The sequence below is a fragment of the Ictidomys tridecemlineatus genome, chromosome 15 (assembly GCF_052094955.1).
Source record: "Ictidomys tridecemlineatus isolate mIctTri1 chromosome 15, mIctTri1.hap1, whole genome shotgun sequence".
Classification (NCBI taxonomy): Eukaryota; Metazoa; Chordata; class Mammalia; order Rodentia; family Sciuridae; genus Ictidomys; species Ictidomys tridecemlineatus.
Genome location: NC_135491.1, coordinates 48,790,870 through 48,816,276, shown reverse-complemented (window position 1 = coordinate 48,816,276; position 25,407 = coordinate 48,790,870). Strand labels below are relative to the sequence as shown.

Below are 25,407 nucleotides of genomic sequence, written 5' to 3'. Positions count from 1 at the left end.
GAAAAAATTGACATAATAAAAATAATAATGGAAATTAATGAAATAAAAATATATCACAGAATCAACAAAGCAAAAAGTTGATCTTTGAAAAGCTAATAAAGTTGACAAAATACCTGGTGAATCTGATCTATAAAACAAAACAAAAGGCAAAAGAGAAAAATATAAAGAATGAAAATGGGAAAATTATTACAGCCGATCTCAGTAAAAAGATTATATAAGTGACTGGGCATAGTGGTGAATGCCACTTAATCCCAGAGGCTATGAAGGCTAAGTAAGGTAGGAGGATTGTGAGTTCAAAGCCAGCCTCAGCAATAGCAAGGCACTAAGCAACTCAGTGAGACCCTGTCTCTAAATAAAATACAAAATAGGGCTGGGGATTTGGTCAAATGCCTGAGTTCTATCCTTGGTACAAAAAAAAAAAATTGTAAGTGGATATTCTGTGAATAAAATGAAAAGTAGAAATTCCTAGAAAAATACAATCAAAACTTATTGAAACTGACACAAGAAGTAGAAAACCCAAATAGTTCTATAACTCTTAGAGAAATCCAAACTATAAATAAAAACCATTTATAGAAAAAATGCCAATCCTTGAGAACATACTTTATATACAGAGATATGAAAAACTGTGCCCTACATGTGTAATAAGAATTGTAATGCTTAAAAAAAATACAAAAAAAGAAAAAAATGCCAATCCTAGATAGCTCTCTACAAGTAAATGCTATCAAATATTAAAGAAGAAACAACTCAAGTGGTATAGAAACTTGCCAAAAGAAAAAAAAGTGATTGTTCCCCAATTCAAATTATAATGTTAGTAACACCCTTAACATACCTGAGAAGGACAGAAAGGTCAGTCTCAACTTATGAACTACAGGTATAAATAAATAACAAGGAAGAAAACATTAGCAAACTGAGACCATCAATACATACAAAGTTAACATATCTGGACCAAGTTGGGGTTAATTACAGAAATTTAAAGCTTTTTTCATTATTAGAAATCAATCAAGAAGATAATTTTCTCTAAAATAAATTATTATTTAGAAAATTCAAAATTCACTATAAATAAACTATTAGAGTTAATAAGTGATTTATCAAGGTCATTGTGATAAGATTCAACATAAAAAACTCAATTATATTTCTATGTACCAGCAATGAACATTTAGAAAATAAAATTTATAAACAGCACCATTTAAAATAGCATTCCAAACTGTAAAACACATAGAAATAAATCCAATAAAAGATGTGAAGGAATGACAAAATATTATTGAAATTTAAAAAACACCTACAAGAATACAGGAAATTAATATGTTTCTGAATTAAGAGACTCAATTTATTCAAGATGTCCAATACTCCCCAAATTAACCCCAAAATTCAATGCTACCCAATAAAAGAAAGCCCCAGAAGAATTTTTGGGGGGCTTTTGAAACCTGATTACAAAATTTATGTAGAAATGAAAAATATCAAAATATATAAGACACATTTAAAGAACAATAGAGAAGGATTTACTACATCAGGTAGAAGGACATTATAATTATGCTACTATAAATCATATGCTATTTCTTATCATAGTAATTAAGACAATAAGATGTTAGGACCAGATTGACTATAAAAGCAAATGTAATAGATTTAAAAGCTCATAAGTCAATTACTAAATATATGGTCACTTAATTAATGACAAAAACAACACTAAAAAGTAACAGGAAAGGGGATGTTCTCTTCAATAAGTGGTGTTAACTAGACAATCCCTATGAAAAAATTAACTCCTATTTCACACCATCCCAGGGTACCAAAGCACTGCATTTACCAAAGCACCCAAAAGGAAAAACAAAAACAAAAACAAAATTGTTAAAGAAGATCTAGAAGAATACCCTCATGATCTTGGAGAATACAAAGTTTCCTCTAATGGGGCACAAAAAATAAAAAACCTAAACTAAAAGACTGTTAAATTAAGTTATATTTAAATGTAAAACTTATGTTCATCAAAAGTTACCATGGGGAATAAAAGAAAGTCAAGAAGTGGGAGATTATTTATAATACATATATAGGATTAGTCTTCAGAACATATAAGGAACTTCCATGAATCAGTAATAAATGTACAAAAAACATAATTAAGAAATTTATAAAATATGATATCTAAATGGCTAAAAACATATGAAAAAATTCTCAATCTCATTTTAAAGAAACTGCGAATTAAACCACAATGTAACAGCACCACAGACCGAAAAAAATGATTCAAAGTAAAGAGACTGATAGTACCAACTTTAATCAAGGAATTAGTGCAACTGGAATTCTCAAACACAGCTAGTTGAGTGCAAATTGGTACACTTTGGAAAACTGGAAATTACCTACAAAAAACAAAACATGCTTCTCCTGAGACATAGAAACTCCACTTCTATATATATATCCAATGGAAATATGTATATGTGCATTAAAATGTATGTACAAGAGTGCTCATAACATCATTTATAATAGTCAAATGGTGTAAACAACCAAATGCTTATCAGAAGTAAAATGTATAAACAAATTGTGTTATTCTCATACATGGAAATATTTTATAACAAAGAATGAACGAATCACTGCTAAACACAAGAAATAAATCTCAAAACCATATATCGGGTGAAGTGAACCAAAAATTAAGGAGAATATTTAGAATTATTTTCCTTATATAAAGGAAAAACTAACTCATGAAAAAATTAAATCAGCACTCCTTTTGGAAAATAGGGAGATAAATGCATGAGTAGACCAGTAATGTTATGTTACTTTTCTTAATCTGGCAAGTAGATATATAATCACATTTATTTTATTAAATTCACCAAACTATATACTTATATTACACATAAATGCAATAATTTTTTAAAAATAAAGTCATCCTCCTCACAAATAAATACATATATACTCAATCCTCTTTCATAAAGAGTTACACTGAATCATGGAGATCCCTGCTGGTCTGGGCCAGTACTCAATATTAACTGCCTTCAAACCAGCAAGTCCAGGAAGAATTCCTTACTTTCAAAAAATAGTAAAATTAATAGTAATAATAATGATAATTATAGTAATAACCATGATAAATAAAGCCACGATATAGTAAAATACTTAAAAATAAGAAGAAAAGAATATTGTCAGACAAACTAATAAGGCTCATTTCTGACTTCTCAAACAAGATCCTAAAATCAAGGAGACTCTAGAATGAGACATTCAATGTTCCAAGAGAAAACAATTGCAAGCCAGGATTACTATATCCATCACAGCTATCTTGCAAAATTGAAGAAGAAACAAAAAATTTCCATGACAATAATAAACTAAAAGAATTCATGACCACTAAGCCAGCATTACAGAATATAGTCAAAGATATACTGCACACGGAGGAACCTAAAAACAAACTCCAAGTTCACAAAGAGAAGATCAACAAAGAAAATGAAAATTAAGACAGAATTAAGCATAGCAAACAAACCAAGATGACAGGAAACTAGAAAATCTATCCATGATAACATTGAATATAAATGGTCTCAACTCCCCATCTAAAAGATACAAATTGGCAGAATAGATTAAAAAAATAATATCCAACTATATGCTGTTTAAAAAAGACTCATCTAATAGGCAAAACACTTGTGGGCTAAGAGTAAAAGAATGGAAAAATATTCCATGTAAAAGGAGTCTGAAAATAAGCAAGAGTAGCTATTCTCATGCCCAACAAAGCAATTTTAAGCAAAAATTAATCAGAAGAGACAAAGAAAGCCACTACATAGTGCTAACAGGAACAATCCAAGAAGAAAATATAACAATAGTAAATATAAGCTCCAGATGTCAGTGTACCTAATTACATTAAAAAATACTTCTTGATATCGAATCCCAGACCAACCTCAGTACAATAATACTAGGCAATTTCAACACACTCTGAACAACAACAGACAGTCTTTCGAATATAAAAACAATAAAGATTATATCATAAAGATTTATGGTAAAAATTGAATGGACCTAATAGACCCAAACAGCTGAATTTTCTTTCTTTTCAGCAGCTCATGGGACCTTTTCCAAGATAGATTATATTGTAGGTCACAATGCAAGTCTTATCAAATTCCAAAAAACTATATAATCTCATGCATTTTATCAGATAATAATGGAATGAAACTAGACATCAATAGGAAAATATATAAACCACCTACAAACATGGAAATTCAACAATACTATTTTTAAATAAAAAATGGATCATGGTAGAAATGAGAAAAGAAATCAAGAAATTCTTGAAAACAAAGGAAAATAGTGATACAATATATCAAAATCTCTAGGAGAGTAGGAAGGCAGTTCTAAGAGGAAAATTTTATAGAATTGAGTCTCTCTGTTAAAGAAATAGATTCCAAATACATAATCTAATGATCCACCTCAAGGCCACAGAAAAGAACAAACTAATTCTAAAATCAGTACAAGATAGAAAACAATTATGATCAGAGCCAAAATTAAAGAAAATGAGAATTTAAAACAATATACAGAATCAATGTAACCAAGAGTTGGTTCTTTAAAAAGATAAATAAGTTTGATAAATCTTTAACTAAACTAACTAAAGTAAAGAGAGAGAGAGGATCCAAGTAAATGAAAAGGAATGAAAAGGAAGATATCACCACAGACACATCTGAGATCTAGAGTATCACTAGAAATTATTTTGAAAATTTAAACTCCAATAAACTAGAAAATTTAGAAGATAACTGACAAATTTCTAGACACATATAACCTGCCCAAATGGAACCAGGAAGATATAGAAAACCTAAACAAATCAATAAAAATTAATGAAATTGAAACAGCAATTTAAAGACTTCCAACAAAGAAAGATCCAGGACCAGATGGATTCTCAGCTGGGTTTTATCAGATTTTTTTAAAGAGAGAAAGAGAGAAGAGAGAGAGAGAGAGAGAGAGAGAGAGAGAGAGAGAGAGAGAGAGAGAGAGAGAGAGAGAGAATGAGAATATTTATTTTTTATTTTTTCCGGTGGACACAACATCTTTGTATGTGGTGCTGAGGATTGAACCCGGGCCGTACACATGCCAGGCGAGCACGCTATCGCTTGAGTCACATCCCCAGCCCCTTACTATATTTTTAAACAATAACTAACACCAGCTTTTCTCAAATTATTCCATGAAATTTAAAGGGAGGGATCATCCAAATACATTCAATGAAGCCAGTATAACCCTGATGCTAAAGCCAGACAAGACTCATCAAAGAACAAAAACTACTGACCAATATCCCTAATGAACGTAGATGCAAAACTGATTAATAAAATATTAGCAAACCACCTTCAAAAACACAGAGATTTTTCAAACAAGTAGAGAGTATATACCATGGTCAAGTGGGTTTCATACCAGAGATGCCAGATTGGCTCAACATATGCTAATCAAATGTAATTCAGCACTTCAATAGAATTAAGAACAAAAATCAAATGATCATCTCAGTAGATGCAGAAAAGGTCTTTAATAAAATCCAGCACCCATTCATGTTAACTTACAGGAGAAACTAGGAATGGAAGGAACTTCAACATTATAAAGGCTATTATAAAACAATATAAACAAACCCAAAGCCAACATCATACAGAACAGAGAAAAACTAAAAGCATTTCCTCTAAAATCAGGAATAAGGCAAGGATGTCCACACTTACCATTCCCATTCAATATAGTTCTTGAGAAATCAAACAAGAGAAGGAAATTAAAGAAGTACAAATAGTTTCCTAAAAGACCCCCTCCCGCCACCAAAAAAACCCACTTTACTGGAAGACTTCTAGAGTTAATCAGAGTTGATAAATGAATTCATAAAAGTAGCAGGATGCAAGACCAACATTCATAAATCAAAAGCTTTCCTATACTCCAACACTGATTATGCTGAGAGAGAAATCAGGAAAACTATTCCATTCATAATACACACAAACACACACACACATACACACACACACACACACACACCTTAGAAAATCAACCAAGGGGATGCAAAATCACTACAATGAAAATTATAGAATACTGAAGAAAGAAATTGAATAAAACCTTAGAAAATGGAAAGACCATCATGTTCTTGGATAGGTAGAATTAATATTGTCCAAGTGACCATATTACCAAAAGTGTTACAGATTCAATACAATCTCCGTCAAAATACAAATGACATTCTCTCAGAACAAGAAAACACAGTTCTAAAATTCATTTGGAATAATAAGAAAACCAGAAGAGTCAAAGCAACCCCGAGCAAGAAGAGTGATTCAGGAGGCATCACAACACCTGATCTCTCTCACTACAGAGTGATAGTAACAAAACCAGCATGACATCGGCATCAAAATAGACCAGTGGAACAGGAGACACAGAGACAAACCCACATACTTACAGTCATCTGATATTTGACAAGGATGCCAAAACTACATGTTAGACAAAAGATAGCCTTTTTAACAAATGGTACTGGGGAGATTGTATATCCGTATGTAGAAGAATGAAACTAGATTCCTTTCTCTTGCCCTGCACAAAAGTCAAAGTGGATCAGACCAGAAACTTTGCTAGAAGAAAACAGGGTCAGCACTCCATCATGTTGGTGTGGGCACCAACTTCCTTCACAAGATCTCTTAAGCTCAAGAAATAAAACCAAGAATCAGTAAGTGGGATGCAGTAAAATTTTAAAATCTTCTGTATAGCAAAGAAAATTATTAAAAATGTGAAGAGAGTGCCTACAGAAAGGTAGAAAATCCTTGCCAGCCAGTCCTTCGATGGGGAATTAATATCCAGAATATATAAAGAACTCAAAAAACTTAATACCAAAAACAACCCAATCAATAAATAGGCAAAAGAATTAAACAGATTTTTTTTTAAAAAAGCAGCAAAATGGTCAATAAGTAAATGAAAAAATATTCAACCTCTCTAGCATTCAGAGAAATACAAATCAAAACTACATTAATATTTCGTCTCACTCCAGTCAGAATAGCAATGACCAAGAAAACAAACTATAATAAATGCTAGTGAGCATGTGGGGGGAAAGGGACAGTCATACATCGTTGGTGGGACTGCAAATTAGTACAACCACTTTGGAAAGCAGTGCTGAGATTCCTCAAAAGAATAGGAACAGGACTGGGGTTGTGGCTCAGTGGCAGAGTGCTTGCCTCACATTTGTGAAGCACTGGGTTCCTCAACACCACATAAAAATAAATAAATAAAATAAAGGTATTGTGTTCATCTATGAACTAAAAAAAAAATTGAAAAAAAAAGAATAAGAACAGATCCACCATATGACCCAGTTATTCCACTCCTCAGTATTTATCCAAAAGAACTAAAATCAGCACACTACAGTGATACAGCCATCATTGTTTAAAGCAGCACAACTCACAATAGACAAACTATGGAACCAGACTTTGTGCCCTTCGACAGACAAATGGATAAAGAAAAGTGGTATATATACACAAATGTGAAATAAGCCAGATTCAGAAAATCAAGGGATGAAGTGGGGACTGAATATCATAGATATATAGGGAAGATCAGTGGAGTAGAAAGAGACTGAGGGGTGGGAGGAGGGACAGGAATGGGTAGGAACTGTGTAATGAATTTATAAAAATCACACTACATGCATGTATAAATGTACCAAAGTGGATTCCACTTTTATGTATATGTAAAAAGCATCTATTAAAAATAAATAAATAGCAGAGTGTGGTGGCACAAGCCAGTAATCTCAGCAGCTCAGGAGGCCAAAGTAGGAGGATCACAAGTTCAAAGCCAGCCTCAGCAAAAAGTGATGCGCTAAGCAACTCAGTGAGACCCTGTCTCTAAGTAGAATACAAAATAAGGCTGGGGATGTGGCTCAGTGGTTGAGTGCCCCTGAGTTCAATCCCTGGTACCAATAAATAAATAAATAAACAAACAAATGAACCAAAAACCAGTAGAGGAAGAATGGGGGAGAGGGAGAATGTAGGGTTGGGGGAGCAGTGGCACCAGGGACAGAAATGTAGTCAAACTAATTCCATGCACATATGACGCTGTCAAAATGAACCCAAATATTATGTACAAATATAATGCACTAGGGAAAGGGGGAAAAATGAATATTTGCCAGAAAATTGTTGCAACAAAGCAATGAAAATCTTAACTGCACCATTTCACCATAAATTCAAAGAACATAATGGAGAAAAAAAATCAAAGAATATAAAAAAACATTCAAGAATATAGGAAGAATATAAGCAGTTAGAAGAGAAAGTTTGTGTTTTCTTTCAATAAATACTGAATTTACAATATGTGCCAGGTTCCTTTCCAAAATAAACATAAAGTTAGGAACGATGCCAACAAAGCCTCCCTCCTCCTGGAGTTGATGTCCTCACTCCAAGGACTTTGCACTTGCTCTTCCTTCTGACTGGAATGCTCTTCCCTCAGATCTCTGCTAGGTGTCAACCCCTGAGGCAGGCCTTCCCTTGGCTACCTGTCTAAAACAGCAACCCTCTCTCCTTCACTCAGGGTAATTATCTTCCCATGTCTAAGGAGCAGCAAGAGGCAAGTGCAGTTAGTAGAGAAAAAGTTAGACATAACAGTGGAAGGAAAAGAGTCCCACGTAGGAGGCAGGGCTATGTGACACAGCACCTGAGAGTCAAGTTTAGCTATTTTCTTATGACAGTAATGAGAAGTTAGACATGTTCTGGTTTAATGTTTAGAAATCGCTCTGACTGTTCATGGAGAATTGGCAAAGGAGTGTTGGCTAGAAGCAGGGAGGGTGTCAGCAGGGAGGGTGTTTCTGTGGTCTAGATGATGGTGGTGGAGGAGTCGGGGAGAAGTGGTTTGATTAAAGATATATTTGCAAAGGCAAAGTTTATAGCACTTGCTACCAAACTGTAAGATGGGCAAGACCATGTTCCCTCCCCTCAGACGTGGAGGGTGGTTGTAGGGAAGAGATGACACAATTAATAATTAAAGCTAGTGAAGCTCAGAGCAGCAAATTGTATGTGAATCCTAGACAGGCAGTCAATGATGTGCACAGTCCTTGGGGCAGCAAGAGCAAAGGAACTTCAGGGACTCCTTCTCATGTGGGATATAACTCAAAACTCTCAGGAAGAGCTAGGGAATCCTTCCAAAAGAGGCTGATCTGCAGCACTCCAACTGATAGAGTTCAACCATAATTCATGCATAAATATTATGCTTAAAATGAAGCATTAAGCTTAGGAAATTAATTAAAAAGTAGGAAATGAGACCTTCTTTTATAATCATAAACTCCTAAAACCTAGAGCATATGGTTTGCCTTAGAATATAAAAACAAGTTAAATAGCTCTTTTTAGTCTAAAATGATATAATTGTCTTTGGAAATAAGCCAAAGTAGACAATGAATGCCTGCTTCAATAAACAAGGCCAACTTCTTCTTTCTCACTAGACAGCTCATTAAGAAGGGATTGTTTGTTATCCTAAAAGGATAACTTAATTGGGCTTAGCTAATATAGTTCTTGGAATAACTCCTAACCTGGAAGCAATAGTTTCAAACAGTGTCCAGAAGTACCTAAAGAAGGACTAGTCAAAAAGTTTTAGATATTTGTTATTTCACTTACTAATTGCGGCCCTCACCACACCAAATCATAGAACTCAGGATAATGGAGGCAGAAAAGGAGCACACAAAGCAAACCCAAGGAAGGACTGGGTAGCCAGAGATGACCATTTTCATTTAGTTACTGTTCCGGAAAGTTCCCATGATCTAGCTTCAGGCTCATCTACCTTTTGATGAGTGGTCTCCCCCATATCTAAGAGTTCAACGATCTGTGGCCGGTACATCACATGGGTATTTGCCAGTCTCTGCTCTGTGGTGAGGGACATCTCCTTCAGGAACTCCGAGGGTGTCAGCTAGGATTCAAAACAACAAGAGCCAAAGAGTCATAAGTGGTTACAGTGGAGCAATGTTTGCATAAGTGCCAGCAATGAATAATTTGTATTTGCAGCTCTCAGGATAATTCTGGAATGCCACTAAGTTCCCTTATAAAATATTTAAAATAACTAAATTATACAAGAGAGTGCCCCATGCACTTTTGAGGTCTTTGCACAATAATTTAAAGTGACATGTGGTTGCCCTTCTCTTATAATTTTGAAGGAATCGCACAGAGGAACCCTCGAGAAAAAAAGTCAAGAAATTGTACAGGAACCTGTCCAAAGAGTTTAACATTTTATGCTCAGAAAAAGCATCTAAGCATAAAATTCTCTAAGTAGTAAAATCACTTACAGGCTTCAGAGCTAAGGAGTTTAAAATACTTCTATTTCTCAACTGAAGATACATGTAAGCAAAGCTTTTTTGGGTGTTTAACTATCATGTTATATCATAATAAAGGGAAACTTTATAAAATGTAAAGAATCTTGAAGTGTGGTTCCACTACTTAGAAACAAGTTTAAACTTTTTAGAATCACAAGAGCACATTTGGATTGATTAGAAAGAGCTCTGAGCTGATCATCAAATCCAACACCAGGCACATTCACACACCTCAAAAACAACACTAATATTGTGAGAATGAAGAGTAACCTGTCGTTTAATAAAACTAACTTATCAAAGGATTAGTTATTCAGAACCAACCAATATTACTCAGTTGTTTTGTTCTAGAATGTTCACATGGTTCCAGGGCCCACTTGATATGCAAGGAGATTTACAATCCCTGGCAGCAACCTAATGCCAAAGTATATGCCAAGGGTTTTGAAAACACTCAGGAGAATATAATTTAGCTGATTAATTTTGCCCTGGGTTAAAGTCAGTGCTCTTCAGGAGTGCTTGTTTTCCTATAAATTTGAATTCTCTGATTGAATCCATTTAAATAAAGGCATATTTCTAATGTAGGTTTTGCCTTGGTTTTTAAATTCTTTTAAATTGGAACACAGATTAGAGTAATAGAGTGTTGAGGTATCAGCTATATTGTGATTCAAATTAAAATAATGAAGTCTTAAAAGCAAAGTCAGAAGTTTCTATAAATATGCACCAACTGCCACCACCAAAAAGAATGGTTGACTTTGCATGTCTAATTGGAAAACATCTTGAAATTAACTTTTTTTGCTTTGTTTTATTTATTTTATTTATTTATTTTTTTAGGTGTAGATGGACATAACACAATGTCTTTATTTTTATGTGGTGCTGAAGATCGAACCCTGGTCCCGCCCATGCTAGGCGAGCGCTCTACCGCTGAGCCACAATCCGAGCTCCATGAAATTAACTTTTAAAATACAGTGAATACTATTCCTAGCACTCTAAGTCTTTATTAATACTTCCTATACCATGTAGTTAATAATCAGTTCTCAACAAATCATTATAGATAATTAAAGATATAATTATTTTTTATTTTAAAAGAAAAATTATGCATTTTTCCTAGTACCATCTAGTCATTATTTTAATGTGCAGTGTTCTACAAATATATAAACCAAATAACTCTTGCCAATGTAGAAATAATAAATTATTAGCTTGAATCCTGTGAAATTCTGATATTTGACTGTTTCTGAACTAAACAAAAGACAATTTAATCCAGTTATACCTGACCTTAAGAAAATCTTAAGTTTGTACATACAGAGCTATGGTTCCAATACAAATTCATGTGTTGGAAGCTTAATTTGTTGTGCTAGAGCCCTCATGAATAAAATAACCCTTTTCTCAGAGTCCAGTCCCTTCTTCTTGCTTCTGCACATGCCTGCCTTTCTTCTAATTTCTTTTTTTTTAATCTTATTTTAATTTTTTTTGGTGGGGTTCTTTTTGTGTGTGTGTCTTTTTTGGAACTGGGGGTTGAACCCAGAGCTTTGCCAATGCAAGGCAGATGCTTTGCCACTGAGCTACATGCCAGCCCTGTTTTTCCAATTTCTTGACATGTTAAGGTGTAGCACAGGCCCTTACCAGATACAGCCACTTAATCTTGGACTTCCTAGGTTCTAGAACCATGAGCTGAAATAAACGCCTTTTCCAATATTCCGTTAGAGCAACAGAAAATGGACTAAGACACAGAGTCTTAACCCCAACTGATTAATTTAAGCAAGTCAAGCCTGTACTTTCAAGTGTGCATGCAATTTCAAAACTTCTTGAATTTTAACTGGTAATTAGGCTCTGCAACAAGCTACTATTCTAACTAAATTCATACTAGTCAGTCAGTAACTCTGTTTGATATTATGGGGATGTCATGACCTGAAGAGGTAAGTGATTCTGCAACCTGTACACTTGGAAAAATGAGAAATTATACCCCATTTGATTCAAATCTATGATATGTCAAGATCATTGTAGTGTCATGAGCAACTAATAAAAAATACTTAACAATAAAAAAAATATTTTATATACAATTTCTCTGATACATTACCATGCGGTTTACTTCCTCTGCTGTGACCACCCTGGGACTCAGGGGTGGCAAAACCTTGCTTTGGAACCCTTTTAACATTTTGACTAAGCCCATCTGAACAGCCCCCATAGATTCCTCAAGTCTTCTACTTGTCATTTTCAGATCTTTTCTTTGATCACCTAAGAGCAAAAAAACAGAAATTTTATTAAAAAAATACAGTTAATTCCTGAATGTAGGTCATAATTTTTTAAAGCATTTTCAAATACCGGAAGGTTTTAGAAAATACTGATCTTCAAAAAATACATCCAATGCTTGAACCAAATATTTTAACTAAAGGTTTTTACTTCACTTGGCTGGTCTAGATTTATTCTTGTCCCAAAGTCTAGAATCCATTTTAGGCTGACTTAGGGATTCTAAACTAAGCTCAGGCAGACATGGAAATACAAGCTGCTCCTATATGTTGCCACTTTTATCTTCCCAGTGAGATAAACAGATATTTCCCAATAAATATACTAAATCATTTCCTATTTATCTGCTTATTTTAAAGTTATTTTTCATGGCAATAAGCCCTCAAACAGGCAAACACAAGTCTACATTCCTTGGTAGCTTTGCAGAGATTCAAAAACATCAGCATGAGATAAACAGAGAAGAGGAAATTTCAAAGTTAAAGTTTATAGTCACAAATAAGCTATTAAGCATTCACTCAGTCTCTTCAAATCAAAGAGATATGACATCTCCTTTTTGTAACACTCTTGACAAGACATTTGCAACTTTAGGAACACATATCTGATTGGGTCAGGTTTCTGTTTTTATTAACAGCAGGCTACATTATTCAAACCTGTGCTAAACAAACAAACAAAAACCCTAAAAATTCTTAGTAAAAAATCAAATTAAAAAAAACAAACAACCTTAAAACTATTAAAAAGCTCATAATACCATAAGGCATCCCCACACCAAAACAAAGAGGAAATAGATACATAAAGGAAAATACATATGAATAAAAATGTAATAAGTTATACTGAAATAAAGCAGTAAAACTCCCAAGAAAATGAATATAAAACTTTCAAAAGGGAAAATGGTTAATTTCGGTAGAAAGCCTCTTAAGTGGCAGCCAATGCCATCACAGATATCCACTGTATAATATTTTGGTCAATGATGCACCACATTTACAAAGGTGGTCTTATAAGACTAAAACTTAGTGATATGGCAGCCATCTTAATTTGTGTATGTATAACACTTACACAATGACACAATTGTCAGACAATGCATTTCTTAAAATGTATTCCTGATGTGAAGCAAAACATGACTCTAAAAGGCAGTCAAAGAAGGTCCAATGCGCTATAATAGGAGCTTATGAAGAAGAGAAGTAATGGAATAGAATTGATATTTAAAGTATAATCCAAGAAAAGTTTCCAGAAATAGAACAAAACACAAAAGGGCCCAGAAGCTTCCCAGGGAAATTGACTCAGGCTGATCAAATGTGAGTCCTATCTTAGTAGAATTTACAGACTTTAAAGTTTTAAAATTCTCATAGTCTTCAGGCAAAAAGGTAAAATTATTTACAAAGGCAAAAGAATTAGGTGGATTTTTAAAAAGCAACCTATTAAGTGGGACAATAATACAGCAGCACATTCCAAAAACTTTAAAAATGTAAGCCAAGGATTTTATGCATAGTAAGCTCTTCTTCAATTATCAGGGCTATAGAAAAAGGGTTGAATATGCATAAAGTGTAGGGATTTTATGAATATGTTCCCTTCCTGAGGAATCTATTAGAAGGTGGATATCATCCAATCAAAAGATGCCTGTGGAATTTCAGCCAAAGAACTGACAATGAACATTTCTTGAGTTTTTTCTCAGCAAAAGAAACAATAAGAGAGGTAAATAGGGAGCCTACATCATGGGAACAAATCTTTACTCCTCACACTTCAGATAGAGCCCTAATATCCAGAGTATATAAAGAACTCAGAAAATTAGACAATAAGATAACAAATAACCCAATCAACAAATGGGCCAAGGACTTGAACAGACACTTCTCAGAGGAGGACATACAATCAATCAACAAGTACATGAAAAAATGCTCACCATCTCTAGCAGTCAGAGAAATGCAAATCAAAACCACCCTAAGATACCATCTCACTCCAGTAAGATTGGCAGCCATTACGAAGTCAAACAACAATAAGTGCTGGCGAGGATGTGGGGAAAAGGGTGCACTTGTACATTGTTGGTGGGACTGCAAATTGGTGCAGCCAATTTGGAAAGCAGTATGGAGATTTCTTGGAAAGCTGGGAATGGAACCACCATTTGACCCAGCTATCCCCCTTCTCGGTCTATTCCCTAAAGACCTAAAAAGAGCATGCTACAGGGACACTGCTACATCGATGTTCATAGCAGCACAATTCACAATAGCAAGACTGTGGAACCAACCTAGACGCCCTTCAATAGACGAATGGATAAAAAAAAATGTGGCATTTATACACAATGGAGTATTACTCTGCATTAAGAAATGACAAAATCATAGAATTTGGAGGGAAATGGATGGCATTAGAGCAGATTATGCTAAGCGAAGCTAGCCAAGCCCTAAAAAACAAATGCCAAATGTCTTCTTTGATATAAGGAGAGTAATGAAGAACAGACTAGGGAAGAAGAGCACGAGAAGAAGACCATCATTAAACAGGGTTGAGAGGTGGGAGGGAAAGGGAGAGAGAAGGGAAATTGCATGGAAATGGAACGAGACCCTCAGGGTTATACAAAATTACATACAAGAGGAAGTGAGGGGAAAGGGAAAAATAATACAAGGGGGAGGAATGAATTACAGTAGGGGGGGTAGAGAGAGAAGAGGGAAGGGGAGGGGAGGGGAGGGGGGATAGTAGAGGATAGGAAAGGCAGCAGAATACAACAGACACTAGGATGGCAATATGTAAAGCACTGGAAGTGTAACTGATGTGATTCTGCAAGCTGTATAAGGGGTAAAATGGGAGTGCATAACCCACTTGAATCAAAATGTGAAATATGATATATCAAGAACTATGTAATGGAGGGGTAAGACAAGATAATACAAATGGAAGAAATGATTTACAGTAGAAGGGGTAGAGAGAGAAAAGGGGAGGGGAGGGGAGGGGAGGGGGGATAGTAGAGAATAGGACAGACAGCAGAATACATCAGACTCTAGAAAGGCAATATGTCAATCAATGGAAGGGTAACTGATGTGATACAGCAATCTGTATACGGGGTAAAGTTGGGAGTTCATAACCCGCTTGAATCAAACTGTGAAATATGATGTATTAAGAACTGTGTAAGGTTTTGAACGACCAACATTAAAAAAAATTTTAAAAAAAAGAGTTTAATTGTATAGCTAAGAATAAAACGAAGTTGAGGACATGAGGATAATAGTATTTAAGCATCATATTTTCTGAGAAAGTAGAATGAATACCATTTTAAAATGAAAGGAAAGCAGAGAAATAAAACAAAAAGTATAATAAGACCTTGGGAGTCAAACTGACCAACATATAAAGGATTTAGGGGATTATTATAGGAAGCCTCTAAAGAGGCAGGCGATAATTCCTGTTTCTTGGCGTTCATGTATTTGTGTAAATTACTCCCTTTGAACATGGGCTGCACTTAAATATTCACTTCTATCAAATATAACATAGTGTTAAGATGTTATTCTGAGATTAGGTTATAAAGACACTATTTGAAAACGATAGTTCTCCATCTTGGGCATCCTCTTGCTCTCTCTTAGATCTCCAGCTGCCACATTGTGAAGGTCCACAGGAAACCTCTAGCATGTCATGAGGAACCAAGGCCTGCCAGCAGCAATGTGAGCAAGTCTGCAAGTGAATCTTCTGAGGCCTGCCAACAGCCATGAATGGGTTTAAAGCAGATTTTCCAGCCCCAGCTGAGCCTTGAAATGACTTAAATCCTGGCTAACAGCTTGACTCGGGCTTTATTAGAGACTCTCTAGGTAGGAGGCACCCAGCTATATCACACCCAAATTCCTGACCCACAGAAATGGTGAGAAAATAATTGTTTTAGACTATTGTTTTAGGTACTTGGTTACACAGCAAGAGATAACTAATATGGGCACTGTAAAGGGCTTATACACAAAGAAAACTACTGAAACATAGAAAGAAACCTTTCTAAATGCCAAAATAAATTTTGAGAAATCAAAGAAGACACACTAAATCGAGAAGAAAAACAAACAACAGGTTAAATGTAATACAAAAATTATAAAATACCATGATTGAGTTGAGATCAACTATATCAAGCATGTTAACAACAGAAGTAAATGAGCTTGTCTGCTGGAAAATATTTCAAATTGAGTCATAAAGAAAAATACAGCTTTATCATATACATAATAGAAACACAAAAATTACAGTGATCAGAAGTGAAGTATCTGATTCCATTTTTGATGTTTGAGTGCTTAGAGCTTCAAGTCCCACCACTACCCTTCCCTTTTGCTCTACTCTGGGCAAGCTGATAAGAAGGCCCAGGTGCTTCCTCCTTTGGCCTCTGTGGGAAGTTCAAACAACACAAGGCTCAGACTACACAGGACCCTCGTTATAGCTTCTTTTAATGCCATAAAGGCCAAAGCAGCATCTTCTCCTGCTGTCTGGAACTAGTTTAGAGCCTGCCTAAGGCTGCCCTGCTCTCCTAGAAGGCACCATGGGATGAGTAAAGACCTGTCCCTGTCTTCCAGGTACACAAGTGGCATCATCAGTCTTGACATCTGGAAGCCAAATTTTGGTTAGGGGGCTAGTTCTATCTTTGAGTGGTGACAACAACAGAAATAATCAAAAAGCAGAAATTCAGATCCTGATTTAAAAACAGACTTTTTTTTAAAAAAAAAGGATTAAATGTGACAAGGAATATTTTATAGTGCTAAAAGCAATAATTCAAAATAAAGAAGTAATGGATAGTAATAATTATTCATCAAATGGCATAAAACTTATTAATATGCAGCAGAAATCACAGGAGATACATGGATATATAGATGCACAAATGAATGGAGGCTTTAATATGCTACTCAGCAAGAATTATATCAGGTGGACAAAAGACTAAAGCAATATAATGCATTAAATAGGGTTAGGGAATATATTCAAATACTTATCATGTAAAATATACCTCCTCAAGAGCAAATGGAACAGTCACAAAATTTGGACGTATGTTAGGAAATTAAGAAAGTACTATAGGTTCTGTGATCTAGAAGTATCATGAACAATTCTATCATCACACACAATACACTAAAATAGAAGCTAAAAACAAAACAAAAACTGGAAAGCTCTATTCAGTTGAAAAACTTCAACCTTGTATTAATGAACAATGTGAGTTTAAAAAATCGAAAGGACCAGGTGTAGTGGTGTAAACTGTGACCCCAGCTACTAAAGAAGCTGAGGCAGAAGGATTGTAAATTTTGAGGCCAGCCTGGACAATTTAGCAAGACCCAGACTTAAAATAAAAAATAAAAAGAGTTGGGAATGTAGCTCAGTGGCCGAGGGTTTGTCTACCTTTTGTAAGGCCTTGGATTTGATTCCCAGTACTGGGGTGGGGGTGGGGGGGAAATCCATGAAAAGAAGAAAAAAGATCATTTCTACTTATGTGATTATAGTTACAAAGAGCTAAAAGTAGAACCATGTGGTATAAACATCTAGTAAAGTTACATATAAAAGTACATTCGACCCAGGATCCCTATCTTAGGATAGCTATCCAAATGATATCCTGCCTAAAATATGAGATGATCCAGAAACCAATACAACTGGTTATCTACTGGGGGAGTAAAGGAATGAGGGAGAGGAAATAGAAGTGAAAGAAAGATTTCTCTGAATGTACCTCACTATAGTGTTGACTTCTGAACCATGTAAATGTTTTATATATTAAGACCCAAAAAGAACCAAGAGGGGGAAAAATCGATTCTTGAAAATTGAAAACGAACTGAAACAAATGAACCTTGCTATATCAAGTTGGTATTATAACCACAAAGAGAAAACAATTATCTCAACTGACCTTAAAATGGTATTGTAACTGCATATCCTCCGTGGGATACAGGGAACAGCAGAGAAATCTGGTCATTTACCTAATAGTCTTGCTGTTGGTTATAATATTAGTAATAATATTTTAAATAAATAGTCATAGCAATAGTTAGGAACCAAGCATTTCAGCATTTAAAAATATATATAAAAATGAGGAGTTTCTTAAAATAAGCAGCCCTATTATCTTTTTTTTCTCTTTGCTGCTGAGGATCAACTCAAAAGTCTTGTACATGCTAAACGTGCGCTGTATCACTGAGCTATACACCCCCAGCTCTGGAATTCCCATAATCTTAAATTTAAATTGAGTATACGAGTGCAAGTTCATGACAATTTTCTTTTAAAATAACCTTCCCACTGGGAAAAATAATAATGCCTAGAAGCAATGGGAGCCTAGTAGAGTAGCAATGACAGTCCAGAGACCACTGTAGACTCCAAATACCATTTAGCACTAGAAGAAATCAAGTTCCTTGGAGAAATGGGTAATTCAAGGTTAAGGGCACAAAATATGTAAAATGAACTGAAAACAGTTCATAATAAAATAAGGAAGTTATCAAAGGCTACTAGGACTGTTCAAGGACCCAAGAGCAACTTGAAAGAATTCCCATTCACCAGAATGAGACAATCTGATCATTAAAAAAAAAAAAAAAAAAAGTCTAAAATGAATTAGGTTTTTAAAAAAATCTTAGCTCAACTGATACTACAAAATAACATTATCTTTGGAAATCTAAGACATCAAACTAAATATCTTGGAAATAATAGAGAGAAACCATTTATTTTGCACTTTTTTGTATAAATTGCATTATAAGTTAACCAAATAGTTGATGAAGAAAAATTTTTCTTCATAGAAGAATTCCAGTTAATAAATTCAGGGGAAAAAATGACAGAAAAATAAGCACCATTTTGCAGTCTTTAATGAAACAGAGGATTATCATTGCTAAAACAATTAGGGAAGATGTTGTTGAAGAACTTTATAATGGCTCAATCAGGCTGACAACACCTGAGCCCTCTAAATCAATCTTAACATTACAAGAGTAAAAAACAAACATAATGTGCTTCCTGACACAATGCAGTACACATCACCACCTGTGAAGTACTATTAGCAAAAATCTAGACGAAAGCTTCTGGACTTACCAGCCAGGCTACAGGAGACAGACAGAAGGGCAAAATGTGTACATTCTACAAGAACACAATTCAGCCAAATCCAGAATATGGGAAATGTAGCAGGAAAATGACCTGGTTTATTCAACTAATGACAGTGTGAGAGAGAGAGAACGATAATGAATCGATGGTCTTTAACCCAACAATGCAAGGGCGGATCTTGTTCAGATTATGATTCAAAAAATGAATAATAAATAATAAAAGTAATTATTGTTCATTGAATTAAATATTTTTTTATTTTTTTATTTTTTTAACTCATTAAGTTAAACTATCATCAAACTATATCCATTCCATCCCTGATAAGAAGTGTTGAATCCTAGTTTCTTTTTCAATTGTGAGTGAGGCAAAATCTTTTGAATTTTCAGCACTTTTACCGTCATTTCTTTCTTCCTTCCATCACGTCTCAATGACTGGCCTGCCTATTAATAAGATAATACCTATGGGAGATCTCAAGTTTAACAGTAATTTAATTTATAGCTCATCTGCTTTAATCATGGGAAGTGTGATTCATTCCCTCCATGGCCTCACTGATGCTGACATAATTCCAACTGTTGCTCCAAAATTTCCTCTCTAGTGAGGCCTTGGGCCCACGGGCACCTTGAAGCTGGGTGAATTATGAAGACCCCCCATCAGGCCCATGCTCCAGCATCTTCTATCCTGACGCAGGCTGCCTGTAATTATGTGGCTGCACATGGACTGACTCCCAAGTTCAAAAGTGCCTTATATCTCCCTGCCCTAGTGGGAAGTTGATAAAACCTGCTCTCTCTCTCTAGGGAAAAAAAATTATATATATATATATATATATATATATATATATATATATATATATTTTTTCCCCCAAAAGATTAGTAGTGCTGTTGTTATTATTATTTGCTAAATATGTCATAAAGTTAAAATATTTCAAAAACCATTGTTCACTTTGTAGGGTAGGAAAATGGGATGGTAAGTATGATTTTTTTTTATCTATCTTATCTGTTAGATATTTAGGGGAGTATTTATTTACAGGTAATGAAAAACCATGTCTGAGATTTACTTTAAAATTCTTCAGGAAAATATGTGTGTGTGTGTGTGTGTGTGTGTGTGTGTGTGTGTGTGAGACAGAATAATAAGAGTGGGAGAATGCTGGGAACTGTCAAAGCTGTATTAAAATATTTCTGAGTTTTGTATGTTTTAAAATTTTCATAACTAAAAATTAAACACTAAATATATTTATTATACTGGAAAGATATTTTCACTACTGATAAATAGAGTAGAAATACTTCCCCAGATTCCTTCCACTAAATATAGCTAACAATCCTGAACATTATACATATAATAACCAAAGGAAGACTGAAAGGTCGAGGTAAGATGGCAGAGCAGCTAGGGACCTCACTCAGGGAACCAGAGTAGTGACTTCCCTCAGCTTTCTTTTGTCTCATAGGCCTCAGGCTAGGTGCTGGAAAAACCAGCAATTAAAGGCTTGAACATGCATGACCAAAGGAGTCCAAAGAAAAGCATGCTCTCTCTAGCAAAACAAGCAAACAAAGAATAGTAAAGGAACAGTTCAGAAAAATCTTTGGACAAAACCTCTCTACTCCAGCCACACACCAGAGGAAAAATTGCATCCCTGCCACCAACCCCACCAGCAGAGGAAAAATGAAGACCTAGACTTTCACCCTCCCCAGGTTGTAATGAAGTACTCCAACCAGTTGAAGGGATCTCAGGGACAAACAAACAAATGAAACATGAAACAAAAAAATGAAACAATCTCAAAAGACCACATATTGTGATTCCATTTATTAAAAGTGTGGAGATGAAGGACAAATCAGTGGTTGCCAGGAGCTACGGATGGTAATGAGCGAGGAGAGGAGACCATTCATTATAGAGGGGTAGCAACAAGTAGATGTAAGGTGATGGAATAGAAGCATAAAAAAGAAATAAAATAGTAGACAAAATCTTCAGGCTTATAGAGTTGAAGTAAATAAGAGAAATTTTAGTAGTAGTAAGTTTTTTAGCCGTGAGTTCATATCCAGTAATATCATTGAAGTTTATAAAGGAATTTCCTATATCTTGATTGCGGTGGTAGTTATACAAATCTATATCTGTGATAAAATGACATAGAACCATACACACACATTGAACCAATGACAGTTTTCTGGTTTTGATAGTGTACTACAGTTATACAAAATGTAACCACTGGAAGAATTGGGAGCTCAAAGGTAGGAGGGACCTCTCAGTACTTTCTTTGCTGCTTCCTGTGCAGCAATAATTGTTTCGTAATAATTTTTTAGTTTTTCAAGAAAGTAAGATTTTAAAAATCATTGTTTTTTAATTTATTCTAATTTTTTATGCATGACAGCAGAATGCATTTATTCACAATACATACATAGAGCACAATTTTTCATATCTCTGGTTATTCACAAAGTAGAGTCACACCATTCATGTCCTCATACATGTACTTAGGGTAACGATGTCCATCTCATTCCACCATCTTTCCTACCCCCTTCCTCTTCCTTTCCCTGCCCTCCCTTTGCCCTATCTAAAGTTCCTCTGTTCCTCCCATACTACCCCACCCCCAATCCTTATGAATCAGCCTCCTTTGTTAGAGAAAACATTACCCATTTGGTTTTGGGGGATTGGCTAATTTCACTTAGCATAATATTCTCCAACTCTATCCATTTATCTGCAAATGCCATGATTTTATTTTCTTTTAATGCTGAATAGTATTCCATTGTGTATATATACCATATTTTCTTTATCCATTCATCTACTGTTGGTTCCACAGTTTAGCTATTGTGAATTGTGCTGCTATAAACATTGATGTGACTGTGTCCGTGTAGTGTGCTGTTTTGAAGTCCTTTGGGTATAAACTGAGGAGTGGGATAGCTGGATCAAATGGTGGTTCCATTCTTAGTTTTCCAAGGAATCTCCTTATTGCTTTACAGATTGGTTGCACCAATTTGCAGTCCCACTAGCAAGTATCTTTTCCCCCACATCCTTGCCAACACTTATTGTTGTTTGTATTCTTAATAGCTGCCATTGTGACTGGAGTGAGATGAAATCTTAGAGTAGTTTTAATTTGCATTTCTGTAGTTGCTAGAGATGTTGAACATTTTTACATATTTGTTGATTGATTGTATATCCTTTTCTGAGAAATGTCTGTTCAGTTCCTTGGCCCATTTACTGATTGAGTTATTTGGGGTTTTTGTTTGTTTGTTTGTTTGTTTTGGTGTTAAGTTTTTTGAGTTCTTTATATATCCTAGCGATTGGTGCTCTATTTGATAGGCGTGTGGTAAAAATTTGCTCCCATTCTGTAGGCTCTCTATTCACCTCACTGATTGTTTCTTTTGCTGAGAAGAAGTTTTTTAATTTGAATCCATCCCATTTTTTGATTCTTGATTTTATTTCTTGTGTTATAGGAGTCTTTTTAAGAAAGTCAGGTCCTAATCCAGTATGATGAAGATTTGGGCCTACTTTTCCTCTGTTAGATGCAGGGTCTCGGGTCTAATTCCTAGGTCCTTGATCCACTTTGAGTTGAGTTTTGTGCACGGTGAGAGATAGGGGTTTGTTTTCATTTTGCTGCATATGAATTTCCAATTTTCCTAGCACCATTTGTTAAAGAAGCTATCTTTTCTACAATATATGTTTTTGGTGCCTTTGTCTAATATGAGATAACTGTATTTATGTGGGTTTGTCTCTGTGTCTTCTGTTATGTACCTTTGGTCTACAAGTCTATTTAGGTGCCAATACTATGCTATTTTTGTTACTATTGCTCTGTAGTATAAAGCCTGGTATTGTGATGTCACCTGCTTCACTCTTCTTGCTATGGTTTGTTTTGTGTATTCCAGGTCTCTTACTTTTCTAGATGAATCTCATGACTATTTTTTCTATTTCAATGAGGAATGTCATTGGGGTTTTGATTGGAATTGCATTAAATCTGTATAGTGCTTTGGGTAGTATGGTCATTTTGACAATATTAATTCTGCCTATCCAAGAACAAGAAAGATCTTTCCATCTTCTAAGGTTTTTTAAAATTTCTTTTTTTAGTGTTATGTAGTTTTCATTATAGAGGTCTTTCAACTCTTTCGTTGGTTCCAAGTTTTTTTTTGTTTGTTTGTTTTTGTTTTTGTTTTTGTTTTTGAGGCTATTGTAATGGGGTAGTTTTCCTAGTTTCTCTTGCAGAGGATTTGTCACTGATATTCAGAAATGCCTTTGATTTATGGGTGTTGCTGCTACTTGCTGAATTCATTTATTAATTCTAGAAGTTTTGATGAGGATGTGGTGAAGGTGGGCATACTTATACCCTAATAGGCAGAATGTAAATAAGTAACTTCATGGCAATTTTTGAAAACTGCATATCCTTTGACACACAGATATTATTTGCTAGGATTCATTCCAAGTATGAAAACGTGTATTCACAAGCTATGCTGAAATTTAAATTGACAGTCTAATTCAACAAAATGCCCTTTTATCAAGCCAAAGTATAGTTACCTTAGTAAAATCTGATGACCCAAGTCTTTGATCAAAACTCATTTATATTACTAATTTTCTTAACTCCACAAATTCTTAGAATTCTGTTTTCATTAAATAGCCATCTGATTCCTTCTGGTCCCTTTCCCACTGTGCACACCTGAACATGCACACGTGTGCACACACACTGCTTGCTCTCCCTCTTCCTATTTTTCGTCATCTCATGCACCATCATTTCTCAAGCCAGAAGTCCGAGAGAATCACCCTCAGCTGCTCCTGCTCCCTCACCTCACCCCATCAGCCGTGAGCTGCTGTCCAGCTGGCCTCTTGAACACCCCTCTTAGTGCTCTCTCTCTTTTCTGAAGCTAGTACAACAGCCTCCCAACTGGGGTGCCTGCCTCCAGTCCTTCACATTCTTACCTGAAGAGTCTTCAAAAGACATAAATTTCAGCCAGTGTGGTGGCCCACACCTGTGATCCCAGCTACTCACTTGGGAGGCTGAAGCAGGATCACAAGTTCTAAGGCCAGCCTCAGCAATTTAGTGAAGCCCTAAGCAACTAGACACTGTCTCAAAATGTAAAATAAAAAGGACTGGGGAGGTGGCTCACTGGTAAAGCACCCTGGGTTAAATCCCCCGTAGTGGGTGGTGAGATAAAGTTCCTATTTTATTGCCCTCCGCCAATAGGATGAAGGTCACACTTCTGGTGATGCAGCAGGCCCTCTTCCCTATCTGCTTCCTGTTGTTTGGAGCCCCATACATGCTGCTCCAGGTGGCTGCCCATCCACCTTTGCCACCCCCTTCCCTGCCCTCCTCTCTCCTGTCACTCGCATCCCCACATTTAGGATAGTTCTGCCCTGGCTCACAGAGCCCTCTTCCTTTCTAACTCCTGCAGTCCTCCTGGTGACTGCAGCATTTGGGGAGCTTAAATCCCTTTGAAACACTTCTACCACCATTATAATTCAGCCTGCATACCCACCAATGCCCGCTAGGCCTCAGCATCACCAGATGCTGCTCTGGATATAAATCAAGGCTTTACTTTAAATATCCTACTCTCAAAGGTTTAAAGGTAACAGGAAATTTTTATACCCAATATGTATTAGGGGAAAAAAAGCAAATTTCAGAACAGCATGTATGATATGATTTCATTTTTGAGCAGTACTAAGAAATAATGCATAGAAAAATATGGAAGAATATATACCAAACTCCTAGCAGTACATTTAAAATATTAATAAAATCCTTAAAATTACAAGGGATTTTTACTTCCAAAGTGAATTTGATTTTCCTAAAACATTTGAAGTTTTTACTAAAATCAGTGGTACTTTTTAAACTTAAAAAATGCTCATAATTAAACACTATGGTAAGGACTAGGGAGGGCACTCCCGTCTCTCCTCATCCCAGCACTTTCTCTCTAGGACTTTCCCAAACCTGGCTTCAGCCTCCTGGTGCCCCTTCATCTGCTGGCCATTCTTGCCTCTCTCGACCCTCTGGTGTCTTCATGCTCTTACCTCTATTA

General features: G+C 35.4%; 1 protein-coding gene across 7 annotated transcripts in view; it reads right to left on the bottom strand.

The window, feature by feature from the left end:
• Hydin (HYDIN axonemal central pair apparatus protein) overlaps positions 1–25,407 on the bottom strand; it is a 358,781-nt gene that overhangs the window by 302,633 nt on the left and 30,741 nt on the right. For all 7 annotated transcript variants that reach the window (XR_013430979.1, XM_078032635.1, XM_078032636.1 and 4 more), the window contains 2 exons: positions 12,282–12,439; positions 9,688–9,813 (listed from right to left, as the gene is read on the bottom strand). Coding sequence is in view for 6 of the 7 variants with exons in the window: in XM_078032635.1 (XP_077888761.1) it covers positions 9,688–9,813; positions 12,282–12,416 (261 nt within the window). In the remaining variant the exon portion in view is untranslated. The remainder of the gene's footprint in view (positions 1–9,687; positions 9,814–12,281; positions 12,440–25,407) is intronic.